Here is a 16,783-nt window from a genome sequence, read left to right as displayed (position 1 = left end):
ATACATAATTTAGTTTCTTGGCTCCTGCTTTCATGAGTATTGATCGTACATCTGAGCAAAATGAAGTCTTTGTCAACTTCAGTCTTTTCTTCATTTATCGTGATGTTATTTATGGTCCAATGGTGAGAATCTATGTGTTGCTTTACATTAAGTTGAAATTCATAATGAAGGCTGTAGTCTTTGATCTTTATCAGGAAGTATTTTAAGTCCTCTTCACTTCCAGCATTTAAGGTTGTATTATCTGCGTATCATATCTCAGGTTGTTAATGGGTCTTCCTCCAATTCCTATGCCAAATTCTTCTTCATCTTCTTAGAGTATTTGCTCAGTATACAGATGGAACAGATGTCCTGGAAAAATACATTGTGGCACCCACTTTTCCTGATTTTAAACCATTCAGTATCCCCTTGGTCTATTGGAACAACTGTCTCTTGATTTATGTACAGGTTCCTCATGACCACAATTAAGTGTTCTCGAATACCCATTCTTTGTGGCAGGGTTATTGGATTGGAAACACTACCTTCAGATGTATATAGACCTACATGGAAGACATATCAAGATAAAGTAGCTTCATATTTTGATATTTTTGTTTCTATTTTTTCAAATAATACTTTATAACTTACTGTTTAAGGAGCTCTGGTAGTGTAATGGTTACGAATTGGGCTGTGAACCTTAAGGTCAGCGCTTCGAAACTACCAGACACTCCTTGGGAGAAAGATGAGGCTTTCTACTCCTGTAAAGATTTACACCCTAGGTAATCCTGTACAGGGTCGCTATGGGTTGGACCTGACTCGACGGCACTTAACAACAACAACAACAACAACAACAACAACAACAACAACAACTTACTGTTTAATGTTGTCATAATATTCCATATTCATTTACTATATATGGTGAGAATTTTCCTAAAAGCACATGCTCTGCAAAATTATAAGGGAATTATTAAAAAATAACTGGGATAAATCTAAGTTTAGGTAACTAAACATTTAAGAAATAAGAAACTTCCAATATACCATCAGTGATGTGTTTCCTTTATTGCTTAACATTAAGCCAAGGTGTATGAATACATGCAATCGCTGAACACCTTAAAATTCAGTATCCTATAGTATCATTCAGCTAGTATTGCTCCTTGTTAACTATGATACCATAAGAGAGTATTCTTAAATACATTACATAAATCAAGATAATAATTATATGTTGGATCCTAGAAGCCTTAAAAAATATATTCTACATAAAAAATTAAACCTTAGACTTAGCCTATTACTTTCAACATTGGACTTGAGAATATTTGTTGTTGTTGTTGTTAAGTGCCGTCGAGTGGGTTCCGACCCATAGCGACCCTGTACAGGGTTTCCGAGGGTGCAAATCTTTACGGGAGTAGAAACACTCATCTTTCTCCCGCAGAGCAGCTGGTAGTTTCGAACTGCTGACCTTAAGGTTCGCAGCCCAATTCGTAACCACTACGCTACCAGAGCTCCTTATGCTAAGTGAAATAAGTCAGACACAAAAGGACAATCATTTTATGATTCCACTTATAATAAATATTTATCATAGACAAATGTGTAGAGTCAAAAGTAGATTAATGGTTACCAGGGTCTGGGACCAGAGCACAGTGGTAAATGCACTAAAAAGAAATAAATAAAGACAGCTTAGGTGAAACATATATCTGTAACCAACAATAACAAACACTTTAAAGTACGGCCCAATTGTGTAAGATTACAGATGAAAAATACTCCAAGTTGATGGAATGAAAATGGCATCCTCAAGGTCATAACTGGTAGCAAGACAGCAACTAAAATCTAAATATTCCAGATATTTTGACTCTTATCTCAAAGTCTTTTCATATCACCTTATCACATGTTTATTATCATCATGTATAGTCTAAATTAATTTTTAAACCAATCAGGTTCATATCTATAACGTAAGGTACCAAAATAGGTCATCTTGAATATACTTTCTTATATAGAAGCACAATGATGTTGATACCATTCTTCTTCAGGTAGTCACTGCCCTTTCAGCATTCTTTACCTTTGCTTCATCTGCTCCTTTGTCCACAAGTTCTTATTCAAGGGTGTGAATGACTTTTTAGAAGCATCTATTAATCCCTTAGAAAAATTGTTGTTGATGATGTTAAGTGCCGTCAAGGCAGTTCTAATTCATCTCGACCCTGTATGGGGATTCCAAAGGTGTAAATCTTTGCGGGGAGCCTTTACACACTCCTATTGTTAATAGGAGGAGCTCTGGTAGCGTAGTGGTTATGAATTGGGCTGCTATCCTCAGGATCAGCAGTTTGAAACTACCAGCTGTTTCATGACAGAAAGATGAAGCTTTCTACTCCTGCAAAGATTTACAGCTTCGGAAACCCTGTGCAGAGTTGCTATGAGTCGGAACTGAATCCACGGCACATAACAATAATTATTAACAGGAAGTAGCTCTTCAAGATTAAAAGAGATTATAAAATAATTAATAAGAAAGATTGAAATTTAGGTGACAAAACACTCAAGAAGCAAGAAGCTTGAAATACACCATCAGTGATGTCTTTTCTTTTACACTGCCTCACCTTTCTCCATGGAGCAGTTGGTGGGCTATTTACATTTTCATGAACATAGTTTTATAAACAGTTGTATTTCATAATGCCTAGCATGTAGAGGGGACTCTAACTGCCATTTAAGGAGCTCTGGTAGTGTAGTGGTTACAAGTCAGGTTGCTAACTACCAGTTGTTCCACAGGAGAAAGATGAAGCTTTCTGCTCCCGTAAAGATTTACAGCCTCTGAAACTCTATACAGGGTCATTATGAGTCAGAACCTACTCCATGGCATATAACCACCACCACCACCAATCCTTTGCTTGCTTGGATTAATTAACCATTAGCAAACTTTTAGGGTCTCAAGTTGTTTTTACAGTATTGAAAACAAACTTTGATAAGCATTAGCTTGCTTTTAAAAAATGGCTGGCCAGGACTAAGTAACAAGAAATTTAATAACACCTATCTTAGAGGACTAAATAGTTGCAATAGCTAACAGTTACTTGTGCCAAGCCATTATCAGATATCCTCTTATAAAAATTACCCGTTTTACAAATGGAGAAACAGACTCAGAGAGATTAATTTAACCAATTCATTGACAATTGTTGTCGTTATGTGCCCTCAAGTAAATTTCCAAGGACAGACTGGTGGGTTTGAACCACCAATCTTGTGATTAGCAGTTCAGTGCTAATCCTACAGTGCCACACCAAGACAGATTAATTTAGCATATATATAAAAAAAGAAGTATAATTATTTTAAAAAACAAATTTTACTGATGATGATTTTGCCCTCAATTCTTTTTTATTGTCTTCTAATATCTGATTATTATCATTTTTTACCTTTCCTCTACAGCAGAAATTTCACTAACTTATTATAGCTTTCTAAAATTATGATATTCTGTAATTTAGATGGCAGCTAATCTAGATGATAAAAACCCTTTTCACTTATCATATTGGCAACCCATTTTCTATTACATCTGGTTAGGAGTCCTGGTGTGGCACTTTGGTATAAGCACTCATCTGTTAACCAAAAGGTCAGAAGCTCAAACCCACTAGCTGATCATCAGAAACCTATACAGGGTTGTTATGGGTCAGAACCAACATGATGGAATTTAACAGCAATGTCTATTACCACTTTTATACTGAATTTTTTTTAAAACTGGCAATGTCTAGACTTCCTCTTTAATAGCTCTAATATTCCTTTCCATTGTAGACAGATAAAAAGTTAATTATGTTTCTGAAATTTTTGTCAAATAAGGAATAGTATTGTGCTTTAATAACTTTCCAAACCCCAAATCTCTGTTTTGTTGTAGAGTAATAAGCTTGCCTTGTCATTCCTTGTGTTTTCCGTTTATTTTTGTGTCATTTAATAATACATTTATTTAATAAGATTTGTTTTCAACAATGGGTACTCTAAAATTATTGAGGGTTTTTAATTGCTAACTAATGGGTTGGCAGTTTAAAGTCACCAGGCACTTCATGGAAGAAAACTGAGACTATCTGCTCCCGTAAAGATTTACAGCCCAGGAAATCCTATGTTGTTTTTGTTGTTAGGTGCCATCAAGTTCGCACCAACTCATAGTGACCCTATGCAAAACAGAATGAAACATTGTCCGGTCCTGGGTCAACCCCACAATTGTTGCCACACTTGAGCCCATTGATGCTACCACTTTGCAAATCCATCTTGCTGGGCGTCTTTCTCGTTTTCTCTGAACCTCCACCTTACCAAACATGACATCCTTCTCCAGTGACTGGTCCCTCCTGAAGTATGAGAGATGAAGTTTGGCCATCCTGGCCTCCAAGGAGCATTCTAACTGCACTTCTTCCAACACAGATCTGTTTGTTCTTTCAGAAGTCCATGGCACTTTCAGTATTCTTCTCCAACACCATAACTCAAAAGCAACAATTCTTCTATGGTCTTCCTTATTCGCTGTCCAGTTTTTGCATGCATATGAGGTTTTTGAAAATACCATGGCTTGGGTCAGGTGCACCTTAGTCCTCAAGCTGACATCTTTGCTCTTTGACACTTTAAAAACTTCTTGTGCAGAAGATTTGCTTACTGCAATATGTCATTTGATTTCTTGACTGCTGCTTCCATGAGTGTTGATAGTTGATCCAAAAAGAATGAAGTCCTTGACAATTTCAATCTTTTCTCCATTGATAAAAATGTTGTTTATTGGTCCAATGGTGAGGATTTTTATTTTCTTTACATTGAGTTGCAATCCATACTGAAGGCTGTGCTCTTTGATTGTCATCAGTAAATGTTTTAAGTCCTCTTCACTTTCAGCAAACAATGTTGTATCATCTGCATATCGCAGGTTGTTAATTAGGCTCCCTCCCATCTTGATGCCACGTTTTCTTCATACAACCTAGCTTCTCAGATTATTTTATCAGCATACAAGTTAAATAAGTATGGTAAAAGAATGCAACCCTGTCTCACACTCTTCTTAATTTTAAATCATTCAGTGTTCCCATGTTCTGTTCGAACAACTGCCTCTTTTTCCCTGTACAGATTCCTCATGAGCAGAATTAAGTGTTCCAGAATACTCATACTTCGCAATGTTGTCCATAGCTTGTCATGATCTACACAATCGAAAGCCTTTGTGTAGTCAATAAAGCACAGGTAAACATCTTTCTGATATTCTCTGCTTTCAGCTAAGATCCATTGGACATCAGCAATGATAACCCTCATTCCATGTCTTCTTCTGAATCCAGCTTGAACCTCTGGAAGTTTTCTATCAATGTATGATTGCAACCATTTTTGTATTACCTTTAGTAAATATTTACTCGCATGGCATATCAAAGATATTGTCCAACGATTTCCACATTCCGTTGGGTCACCTCTCTTTGGAATGAGCACAAATATTGATCTTTTCCAATCGGTTGGCCAGATAGTTGTCTTCCAAATTTCTTGGCATAGATGAGTGAATGCTTCCTGTGCTGCCTCACTTTCTTGAAAGATTTCAATTTTATTCCATCAATTCCTGGTTCCTTAATCTTTGCCAATTCCTTCAATGCACATTTAAAGTCTTTCTTCAGTATCTTTGGCTCTTGATCATATGCTTCCTCTTGAAATGGGCCTCACCAGGTGGAATACACATCTGTGCCAAGACACGATGGAAAAACTCCATATTATCAGTCAAAACAAGGCCAGGGGCAGATTGTGGAACAGACCACCAATTGCTCATATGCAAATTCAGACTGAAGCTGAATGAAGCATTATGGGAAATTCTGTGGGGGCTCTTTATGATTTGGAATCAATTTGATGTCACCTACCAACAAAGAGCTCTGGTAGTGTAGTGGTTACAAATCAGGCTGTGAACCACAAGGTCAGCAGTTCGAAACTACCATCTATTCCGCCGGAGAAAGATGAGGCTTTCTACTTCCATAAACGTTTACAGCCTCGGAAACACTGTATGGGGTCACTATGAGTCAGAACCGACTCCACGGCACATGACAACAACAACAACAAACAAAGAACATAATCAAAATATAGATGAGTAATGACAAAGTGTTTCTCCATCCTTTGGAATTCCCCAATAATGATTTTGGTGTGTTTTAGGTCACTTAACAAACAAAAAAGCACATCCAGACCAGAATGCATGTGGTGGTAGTTGTGTTCTCTCCATTCCAGGTCATAGCTACTCTGCCTAATAGAGTAGAACTGCCACATAGCACCTTGTAGGTTATCATTTTTCTGGGAAATTACTATGTGTTTTCTCCTGAGGAACCACTGGTTGGTTTGAACAAGTGACCCAAGATTTAGCAGCTGAGCACTTAATCACAGCTCCACCAAGGCTTATTTACTGTATATTGTGTTTTATACATAGGATATTTGTGTTTGTAAATGGTAGCCTTTTATGTATATTCTAGCAAAGCGTATTTAAAAAGCAATACAAAACCTCATGGCAATACTACTCAACACACACCAGAATGGAACAAATAAAAGTGTCAAAAATCACTAAGTGGTTGTAAAGATGTAAAGAGCAGCCACAACTGTTATCTATTTGGTAACAGAATTGTAAATTGGCAAAACTACTTTGTAAAACTATTTGAAAGTACCTAATAAAGCTAAATAATTACCTTTCCATTACCCAGTAATTCTACTCCTAGAAATGTACTCAATATGTTATAAAAGGCATGTACTTGTATGTACATTGTATCACTAGCTGCATTTGTGTCAAACTTAAACCTACCTAAATGGCATCAATAGTTGGACAAATAAATAAACATGTTATATCCACAAAATTAAATGTTATACCTTACATCCATTGTCTTTGAGTTAATTCCGATTCATAGTGATATTGTTGGAGTATAGAATTGCTCCATAAGGTTGTCAAGTCTATAAATCTTTAAGGAAGCTGACTTCCACATCTTTATTCTGGGCAGTGGCTGTTGGATTCAAACTGCTGACCTTCTAGTTAGCAGTTGAGGACTTAAATCCTACACTACCAAAACTCCTTTTGTTATGTATTTATCACTGAAAGTAAATAACCATAACAACATAAAACTCCAGAGATCAATCTCACACGTCTAATGCTGAATAAAAGAAGTCAGATCCAAAAGAAAACATGTAATATGTATCTATAATAAAACCACAAAAACATTTATATAAAGCAGGAAGACTAATCTATGCTATTAGAAGATAAGTGAGTGGGTGCCTTTGGCAAAGTGAAGTGACAGAAATGTTGCATAAAGAGGACTGCGGGCATTGGAAATATTTCATTTATTGATTTGGATGCTGTTTGCAAAGGATGCTCAGTTTGTGAAAATTCAGTGAGCTGCCTTTTTCAGAATATTACATGGACAGGTAGAAGACTGTGAAAACAAATAAATGGGGAGTCATTACATTAATTTAACAACAACAACAAACCACCCATTAATTGCTTTATATTTCTCTTCTAATATTGGCATTTAGCATTTTTATTGAAGTTAGATGCTTTATTACTAGATATAGTTTTTATTTTGTTTGAGGGGACTAGCGAAAGAGGTAGAGAAGGGATGTAAAATGTTTACAGAAAGTTGCACTTCTGTTATAAACAAAGGATACTTATTTTGCTTAAAAAATTCAGGAAACTTGGGTATTTTCTTTTCAAATATTGATTTTTGAATTGTATTTGTAAACAGTTTCCAAGGCATTTCTACATCTCTCATTAGGAAACAAATTAAAAGAAGGATAATCTTATATACTACAGTTTTGATGTTTTATATGAGCATTTTATTTTCAGGAAAAAAAATATAAGGAAAGGCCTGGTTTTAATTAGTTTCAAAATTCTATGTATTTTATGGATATAAACTAAAAGTCTAATTTTCCTTTTTTAATTAATAGGTGTGCAGTTCAACTTTCACACCTTTCATCTGGAAGATCATCACGACTATTTGCTGATCACTGAGAATGGTAGTTTCACTCAGCCATTGGCACGCCTAACTGGTTCCGAACTTCCTTCAACAATCAATGCTGGCCTCTATGGAAATTTCAGAGCTCAATTGCGATTCATTTCTGATTTCTCAATATCATATGAAGGATTCAACATTACATTTTCTGGTGAGAAAAGAAGAATGCAAAAAACCAAAATGATCTTTTTGGCAAGTTAAAAAAATATTTAAAAAACCAGGTGCTAGATGGATTGGCCAAGTGGCAGCACTGATGGACTCAAGCGTGGTCACAGTAGTGAGGTTGGCCCAGAATCGGGCAGTGTTTCATTCTGTTGTGTATAGGGTCACTATGAGTCGGTACCGACTCAGTGGCACCTAACAACATCAACAACAACATTAACTTTGGAGCCCTTGGTGGCACAGCGGTTAAGATTTCAGCTGCCAGTGGAAAAGTCAGAGGTTTGAGTCCATCAGCTACTCTGCCAGTAAAAGATGGGACAGTCTGCTTAGGTAAAGATTACAGCTTTGGAAAACTCTATAGAGCAGTTCTATTCTGACCTACAAAGTTACTTATGAGTTGGAATGGACTAGCCAATACCCAACAAGAACAATAACAGAATAGCTTATTATAAAGCATAGGGGAAATATCAGAAGAAAAGAAAAAATGGAAGAGAAGGCCAATAAATATCTGTCAACTAGTTTAAGGAAAATCTAAAGTATCATGAAGATTGTTTATATTGCTAAATTAAAGGGAACTTTTAAACAAAAACAATATATTAATTCACTAAAATATTAGTAGAAGTGCATTGATTACATTTCTACTTATACTTCTGGAGCAAGGTCAAAGGGAAATACTAGCTAAAGTACCTAGACCACTTAAACAAAATATTTTACAAAAGCTTCAATTAGACCTAAAAAATTAAATGTGATTTTTAACAGTCATAGTTTAGTTTTACAACTTTGGAAATGGCATCGCTAATAGTCAGGATTTTAATAAACTTAATTTATTATTTTGGAACCAGATGATCTAGAAAAAAAAAAAGTGATTACATCTTTCTTCTAGAATAACTTTATCCATAGAAAATACAAGTGCTTAGACGTGAGGGGGAAAAAAAAAGGATTTCTATAGGGCCATGGATAATAAAACATATTTTTGCCACCTAGAGTTCTAAATTCCAGTTTAATGGAATAGTGAGAAACATAATTATTTCTTAATGACTTAATAATAGAAATGTATTGCTAAGTAAATTTTAAGCCAGTGTCCTACATAAAAATTGTAATATTGTAATTTTTATCTATAGTCATACAAATGGTATTCTTGTTCTTAAACTTTTATTTTAGATAGAAACTAGTGTTTGGTAAGATAATTAAGTTATTCCATAATGAATAGTAAAAGAGTATAATTGATTTTAATCTAAAAATGCAAATATATTTTAAAAATTAAATTGATTTTAATCTAAAAATGCAAATATATTTTAAAAATGAAGGAATAGCTCAACCTGAAACAATCCCTCTTTTTCTCTGTTGCAACCATACAATATGCAAAGTCATTAAATGTATGTTTACCTAAGCTACTTCTTAGGACAGGATATAAATCATAGTATTGCTGTTTTGTCAACCTACTCTCGCATATTCTGAAGAATATTTAGTTGTTAATTTTTCTAGTGTTCATTCATAGCTTGGTGAGAAATTCTTGTGCAAATCTGTAACATAATAATGTTCAGAATGTTGGCACTTCAGCCTGATATGACCCTTGCTTCTGAAGTAACGTATTTTTTTCTAAATATGGACTAATTGAACACCTTATACTTACAGAGGCATAAGAGTCCTTGTATTTAGACTAAAATAATTTAGTAAAATGTATTTCCAAAGTACAAATACTTTCATTCCAAAGGTTATTTGAAAATATGCATCTATAATGCCATTATTATATAATAAAATCTATAAGATGGAAATGTTTCTAATGTAGAAAGAATGAGACAAATAGCTACCTTTTCAATTTGTCATTCAGAAGGTGACATTTTCCTATCTGCATTGGATTGCATACATGAAAGTATTCACTAAGTCATTAAATGTTTCACAAAACAATACTATGTGTGCCATCACAATGAATTTGTAATTATATATATGCTAGTTTTAAGCAAAGTCTAGTCACTTTGTGTTTATATGGCTATGATCTAAAAATATCCAGTTTGTAGAGATAGAAATGGAGCCTTAAATGGGACCTCTGTGATTTTCTTTGCTCTCCTCCACCTCTGGGGGAGGGGCTCTTGATTTACAGAATATAATCTTGAACCTTGTGAAGATCCTGGAATTCCACACTATGGTAACCGAATTGGATTCAACTTTGGGGTTGGCGACACTCTGACCTTTTCATGTTCATCGGGTTATCGGCTGGAAGGAACTGCAGAGATCATCTGTCTTGGTGGTGGCCGACGAGTGTGGAGTGCACCTCTGCCAAGGTGTGTGGGTACGTGGTCAGCTGCTTTCATTGGCTTGTATGTGTAGTCACTGTCCATGGAATTGCATGGTTACACATCCTTCATTGTTTATACTCTGTTGAATTTCTTTATTTCTTATTAGTTTGTTTTATTTTGTTTTTCAATTTGGCAATCTGGTGTGCCTCAATTAATTCTTATTGATTTCTTGACTTTCATTAAAGCAACTAAGCTTCTTAATTTTGTTTTTTGATGATAGATAAATAATAAATAGCTAGTTAATAGATAAAGTAAGATTTTGAGAACTTATAGAAAGTGGCATTCTTGTAGTCTTTTGATAGTATATTCTAACTAAAGTCTTTAATAATATTTTATGACATATAATTAACAACCTGTGGTGCCTTGAATCTATTTAATATGGCTTTTCTTTCCAACAAGAGATTGGATTGTTGTTGTTGTTGTTAAGTGCCATTGAGTCAGTTCCGAACCATAGCAACCCTATATAATGTTTCCAATGAGTGGCTGGTGAGCTTGAACTGCCAGGTTTGCGGTTCACACTGACTTTGTAGCCCAGCACATTAACCCACAGTGCCACACCAGGTGAGAGCACGCCAATGAAATATATAGGACTCTAAACCGACTCGACGGCACTTAACAACAACAACAACAAAGACTAAAATTGGTTAGTTCTGCCCTCTGGCTAGTGTTAAAAGGAGCCATCTCACAAGCAGAGATAGAAGATCCAAGGACCATCAAGCAGGAAGTACAGAGTGGAATAAGAGATCCTCTGGTAGCATAGTGGTTACGGATCGGGCTGTGAACCGCAAGGTCAGCAGTTTGAAATTACCAGCTCTTCCGCGGGAGAAAGATGAGGTTTTATCTCCCGTAAAGATATACAGCCGCAGAAACCCTGTACAGGGTTACTATGACTCCATGGCACATAACCTCCAGCACCACTTATGCAAAGTCAACAGTTCAAGCTCACCAGCTGCTCCTTGAAAACCCTATACTGGATTGTTATGAGTCAAATCTGACTCAACGGCACTTAACAACAACAATCTAGAGAAAGGGCAACAGCAGATGGCGAAGACAGAGGCAACAGCAGAGACAGTGGCATGGGGAAACAGCAGCATTAGGGTTAAGGCCCATGGACTGAGGCAGAAGTCAAGGGGTCACGTAGCTGAGTGGCTGAGACCATATGAGACATTCCTGCACTATGGCAGATAAGAGGCGATTCTGATTGGAGAACCACTGCGTCCTGAGTTGATTTTGATCCTGAAGTGTACTCTGTTCACTTCCCAATAAACCCCATAATTGTGAGTATTGTTATGGGTTCTGTGTGGCCATACCGTGGTGTATCAAACCCAGATGTGAAGCAGAGAGTGCTATGGGAGGGATGGTTGGTGTTACAATAGAATAAAGAAGATTGTAGGCTGGAAGCATGTCTGACCTCCACTTCATAAGAATCAGCCTTGGGCTAATTTTGAGTTTGAGTCTCTTTCCCATTTTTAAAATGAGGGAAATTCAGACATGGTCCCCACATGGTTTTAGCATAAGCATAAAAAACAATTTCATGGAAAAACTTGTCAAGAAAAGAATAAGTAATTTAAGTGGTATCAAGGCATTTATTGACTCAGTATAAACAGTCTATGCAATTCATCCATTATGATTGTTGTTGTTGTTAAGTGTTGCTAAGCTGGTTCTGACCCATAGTGAGCCTGTATGGAGTCTCCAAGGAGCAGCTGGTGAGCTTGAACTGCAGACCTTGTAGTTTGAACTGACGTTTTAGTCTAGCGCATTCATCCACAACTTTACAATGACAATTTCATGTTATCAGGTATAGAAAAATAATAAAGTACTGAAGTATGGAGTCACCATGGAAAAATTTGGAAATTAATATTTTAACCGATTTAAAAAACTTGTTTACTTAATAAGAAAAATAAAGGACTTCATCAAGATTTTCATAACTTCTTATTTAAATTAGGAAATATTGTTTTGTTATTGTTAGGTGCCCTGGAATTGATTCATATTAATAGTGACCTTATGTATAATAGAAAGAAGAACTTCCTGTTCTTGTGCAATCCACACAATTGTTGTTGTGTTTGAGCCCATTGTTGCAACTACTGTGTTAATCCATATCAATGAGGATTTTTCTATTTTTGGCTGACCCTCTACTTCACCAAATATGATGTCCTTCTACAGGGACTGGCCCCTTCTGATAACATAGCCAAAGTACGTGGAGCAACTTGTTGGTATCCTTCTTTATAAAGAACATTCTAGCTGTACCTCTTCTAAGACAGATTCATTTGTTCTTCTGGCAATATGTGGTATCTCCAGTATTCTTCACCAACAGCATAATTTAAAGCATCACTTCTTCTTTAGCCTTCCTAGTCATTATGTAGTTTTCATATGCACATGAAGCAACTAAAAATCTCCTGTCTTAGGTCATGAACACCTTAGTCCTTAAAGCGACAGTTTTACTTTGTAACCCTCTAAAGAGGTCTTTCAGAGTGGGTATGTAAGTAAAGAAATCATTAAGTGCTATTCAGTCTGTTCTGACTCATAGAGACCCTTTATTGGACTTCTGAGGAGTAGCTGGGGGCTTTAAACTGCTGACCTTGTGGTTAGCAGTCCAGTGCTTATCCTATAATGTAAGAATTCCTTTAAGTCACTAGTCATTCAGTGATTATCAATACTTTCTTGAAATAGCAGAATGAAAACTGTTATTCTGGTCTATAATTATTGCATATAGCTACATTGAATTTGAATATATTTTATAGCATTATGTCTAATATAGATCACAACATATTAAAAGATAGAAACTTGTAGCGATTAATTCTCTAGTCCTAGCTTTTATCTTGCTTAAAAGCAAAATGTCCCCCACAGGTTAAACTGAGATTGAAGATGTCACCGTCTATATCTTATTGAATATGAACCCATTTATGGAATATGGAGATCCTTGTGCATCCACAAATAAAACCAGAAAATATGATCTTCCAAATTAGTGATGATCTGAAGGTTTTACAGTGATGAGATTATTTCATAGCAACATAGATTTATATAACACACAGCTGATCCATAACAGATGAAATTTCTTTTTAAACTCACAGATTTTTATAGAAATAGCACAAGTAACCAAGCAGACTTCAGGCTGGGAGGTGATGGATGAGCAGCCCCACTCTTCAAGTACCTTCTTGTTGAGGGAGCTATCAGACAAAGAACTTCTACACATGGCAATCCTTCTGTGACTTTTTTTTTTTTTTTTTTTTGCTTCCTTTTACCAGATTTGGAATTCCACTGACACCCCTACCTTACCTGAATTGCACCCCCATTTCCATTTTGGTTTTACTGTGACACTACTTCCTAATGTCAGTTAGTGAGAACCTAGGGAATACCCAAGTGAGGGGAGAGTGACATATATTCTTGAGATTTCATTGTTGTCTGTTGCTATTCAGCCTGAATCTCTTTCTGTTTATCTCATCTGCAAAATAGCTACAATAGTCTCACCTAAATCATAGTATTATTATGAGGATTATTATACTGAGTGTAATATACTCTCTCCATCACTCATCTGTCAATTTGTCATACTGTAGTAGATTGTTTTGCTATGATGCTGGAAGCTATTCCCTCAGTGTTTTAAATACCAGCAGAGTCACACACAGTTTGCAGGTTTCAATGGAGCTTCCAGATTAAAACAGACTAGGAAAAAGGAGATGCAGACCTTTTCGGAATGGTTAGACACTGGATATCTTATGAATAGCATCAGAACCTTGTCAGATATTCTATCAATATATGAGTCCATCTGGTTGGAAGACACTCAAAATACAACTGTAGAAGAGCTGCCTACTTAAAATAGAGTTAACCATAATGATGTGAATGGAGTAAAACATTCAAAACACTCATTTTCTGGTACGCACAACTCAAAATGAGGATAAATAACTGCAAATACCCATTAATAATCTGACATTGAATGTACAAAGTATGAATCTAGGAAAATTGAAAGGTGTCACAAATGAAATGGAACACATAAAGATTGAAGTTCTAGGTATTACTGAGATGATATGGACAGGTGTTGGCCATTCTGAATTAGACAATCATATGGTTAATTATTTAAGGAATGAAAAATTAAAGAGGAATAGTGTCATATTCATGGTCAAAAACAGCATTTCAAGATCTTGAAATAAAATGCTGTCTGTGATGGGATAATACTCAGACCTACAAGAAACACCAGTTAATATCACTGTTATTCAAATGTATGTACCAAACACTGAAGTCAGTTATGATGAAATTGAATAAGTCTCCCAACTTCTTCTGTCTGAAATTGATCAAATATATAGGTAATCATGAGGCAATGATAATTAGTAGTCATTGGATTGTTAAAGTTGAAAACAAAGAGGAATCAGTTTTGGAAAATATGACCTTGGTGATAGAAATGAAGTTTAAGATCACATGATAGAATATTACAAGATCAATTCATTACAAATACGTTTTTCAACAGCATAAACAAGCCTATACATGTGAGCCTCAAAAGATAGACTGCAGAGAAATCTAACTGACTACCTCTATGGGACGAGATGGTTGTTGTTGTTGTTAAGTGCCGTCAAGTCTATTCTAACCCATAGCAACACTATATAGGGTTTCCAAGAAACAGCTAGTGCATTTGAACCACCAACCTTGCAGTTCAAATGACTTTGCAGTCTGACGCATTAGTCCACAGCACCTCACCGGCACTCCATGGGAAGAGATGGTAGAGAAGATCAATATATTTAGCCAATTGTGGAACAGACCTTCAAATTCTCATATGCAAGCTCAAGCTATAGCTGAATAAACTTAACATAAGTCCATGAGAGCTAAAAATATGACCGGAGTATATCCTTCCTGCATTTGGAGACGATCTCAAGAGCAGATATGATGCATTAGACACCACTGTAGCATAGTGGTTACAAATTGGGCTGCAAACTGCAATATCAGCAGTTCAAAACTACCAGCTGTTCCATGGGAGAAAGATGAGACTTTCTGCTCCCGTAAAGATTTGCAGCCTCGGAAACCCTGTACAGGGTCACTATAAGTTTGAACCAACTCCACAGCACATAACCAACCAACCAATGACCAATGGCCAATGAACAGAGGAATTATAGAATTATATCAAGAAAATCATTCATGAAGAAAGCAAAAAGAAAGAAGAGAAACAGGTGAATATTAGAAGAGACTCTGAATCTTATTCTTGAACTTAAAGAAGGTAACACAACTAGAAAAAACTATTAATTAAAACAGCTGAATAGAAAATTTCAAAGGACAGCTGAAAATACAAAATAAAAAATGTGCAAGAAACTGGAGTTACAAAACCAAAAGGGAAGAATATGCATAGTATTTCTCAAGGACAAAGAACTGAAGAAAATTTTCAAGCATTGAATTGCAATATTGAACATGTCCTTGTGTGGGGTTGTAGGATAAACAAGGCTGGCAATTCAAGCACACACACCACTCCTTGGAAAACTTAGACAGAGTTGCTATGAGTCAGAAACAACTTTATGTTAGTTAAGAACAATAAAAAAAACATGGCAAAATATTGAGGAGCTCTGGTAGCGTAGTGGTTACGAATCGGGCTGCGAACCTTAAGGCCAGCAGTTCGAAACTACCAGCTGTTCTGCGGGAGAAAGATGAGGCGTTCTGCTCCCGTAAGGATTTACACCCTCGGAAACCCTGTACAGGGTCGCTATGGGTCGGATCCGATTCGATGGCACTTAACAACAACAACAACAACAACAACAACAACAACAACAACAACAACAACAACAACAACAATATTTTGCCAAGCAGACCAGCCTGGAGCAGCTAAAAGAACAGAAGATACTTCTTGAAAGAAAGACCGACAGGAAAAATACAAAACAATATATGCAGTCCAACTGATTACTACAAAAACAAGCAAGTTGCTCACCAAGGAGACATCAAGGCAAGTGGTCGGGTCCCCTCACGGCAAACCCCCTTCCAAGAATAAGACTCAATGGGATTACATGCTCTGATTGGTGACCACGTTTGTCACCGATAAGGGGAAGTGAGAGAATAAACAGCAATGAAGTTGTGAGCTAAACCCTACAATGTTCAATAGACTCCTGTGAACCTGGCTGGAGACCTGGTTGGCCAGCAGTATGGCAAGACATGGGGACTCTTGCGCCCAGAGTCAGTGACATAGCCTCAGAGAACTAGAGTGAAGAGTGAAGCATCCAGTTGATAAGAAATGAGGGTATATACATGAGAACACCCACACTTGCAGATAATACCCACTTGACCTGGCTTCAATGACTGGATGATCAGAGCTCAACTAGAAGAATAAATAAGAGGAAAAAGAAGAGTAATCAGATACAATTTGATGAACTTGACCTATGGATGCAGTAGCTCAAAAGAGGGAACAAATCTTTACAGTGAGGATCATTCCCACCCCCTCCA

The 16,783-nt window shown here is 36.4% G+C and overlaps 1 protein-coding gene across 2 annotated transcripts in view; it reads left to right on the top strand.

Moving 5' to 3' along the window:
- Window positions 1-16,783, top strand: part of CSMD3 (CUB and Sushi multiple domains 3) — a 1,928,297-nt gene that overhangs the window by 1,280,591 nt on the left and 630,923 nt on the right. For both annotated transcript variants that reach the window (XM_006830658.1, XM_006830657.1), the window contains 2 exons: window positions 7,852-8,067; window positions 10,180-10,368. In XM_006830658.1, the coding sequence (XP_006830721.1) occupies window positions 7,852-8,067; window positions 10,180-10,368 (405 nt within the window). The remainder of the gene's footprint in view (window positions 1-7,851; window positions 8,068-10,179; window positions 10,369-16,783) is intronic.

The sequence above is a fragment of the Chrysochloris asiatica genome, unplaced genomic scaffold (assembly GCF_000296735.1).
Source record: "Chrysochloris asiatica unplaced genomic scaffold, ChrAsi1.0 scaffold00001, whole genome shotgun sequence".
Classification (NCBI taxonomy): Eukaryota; Metazoa; Chordata; class Mammalia; order Afrosoricida; family Chrysochloridae; genus Chrysochloris; species Chrysochloris asiatica.
Note: the sequence above shows the minus strand (reverse complement) of the source record. Positions and strands in the feature narration are given on the sequence as shown.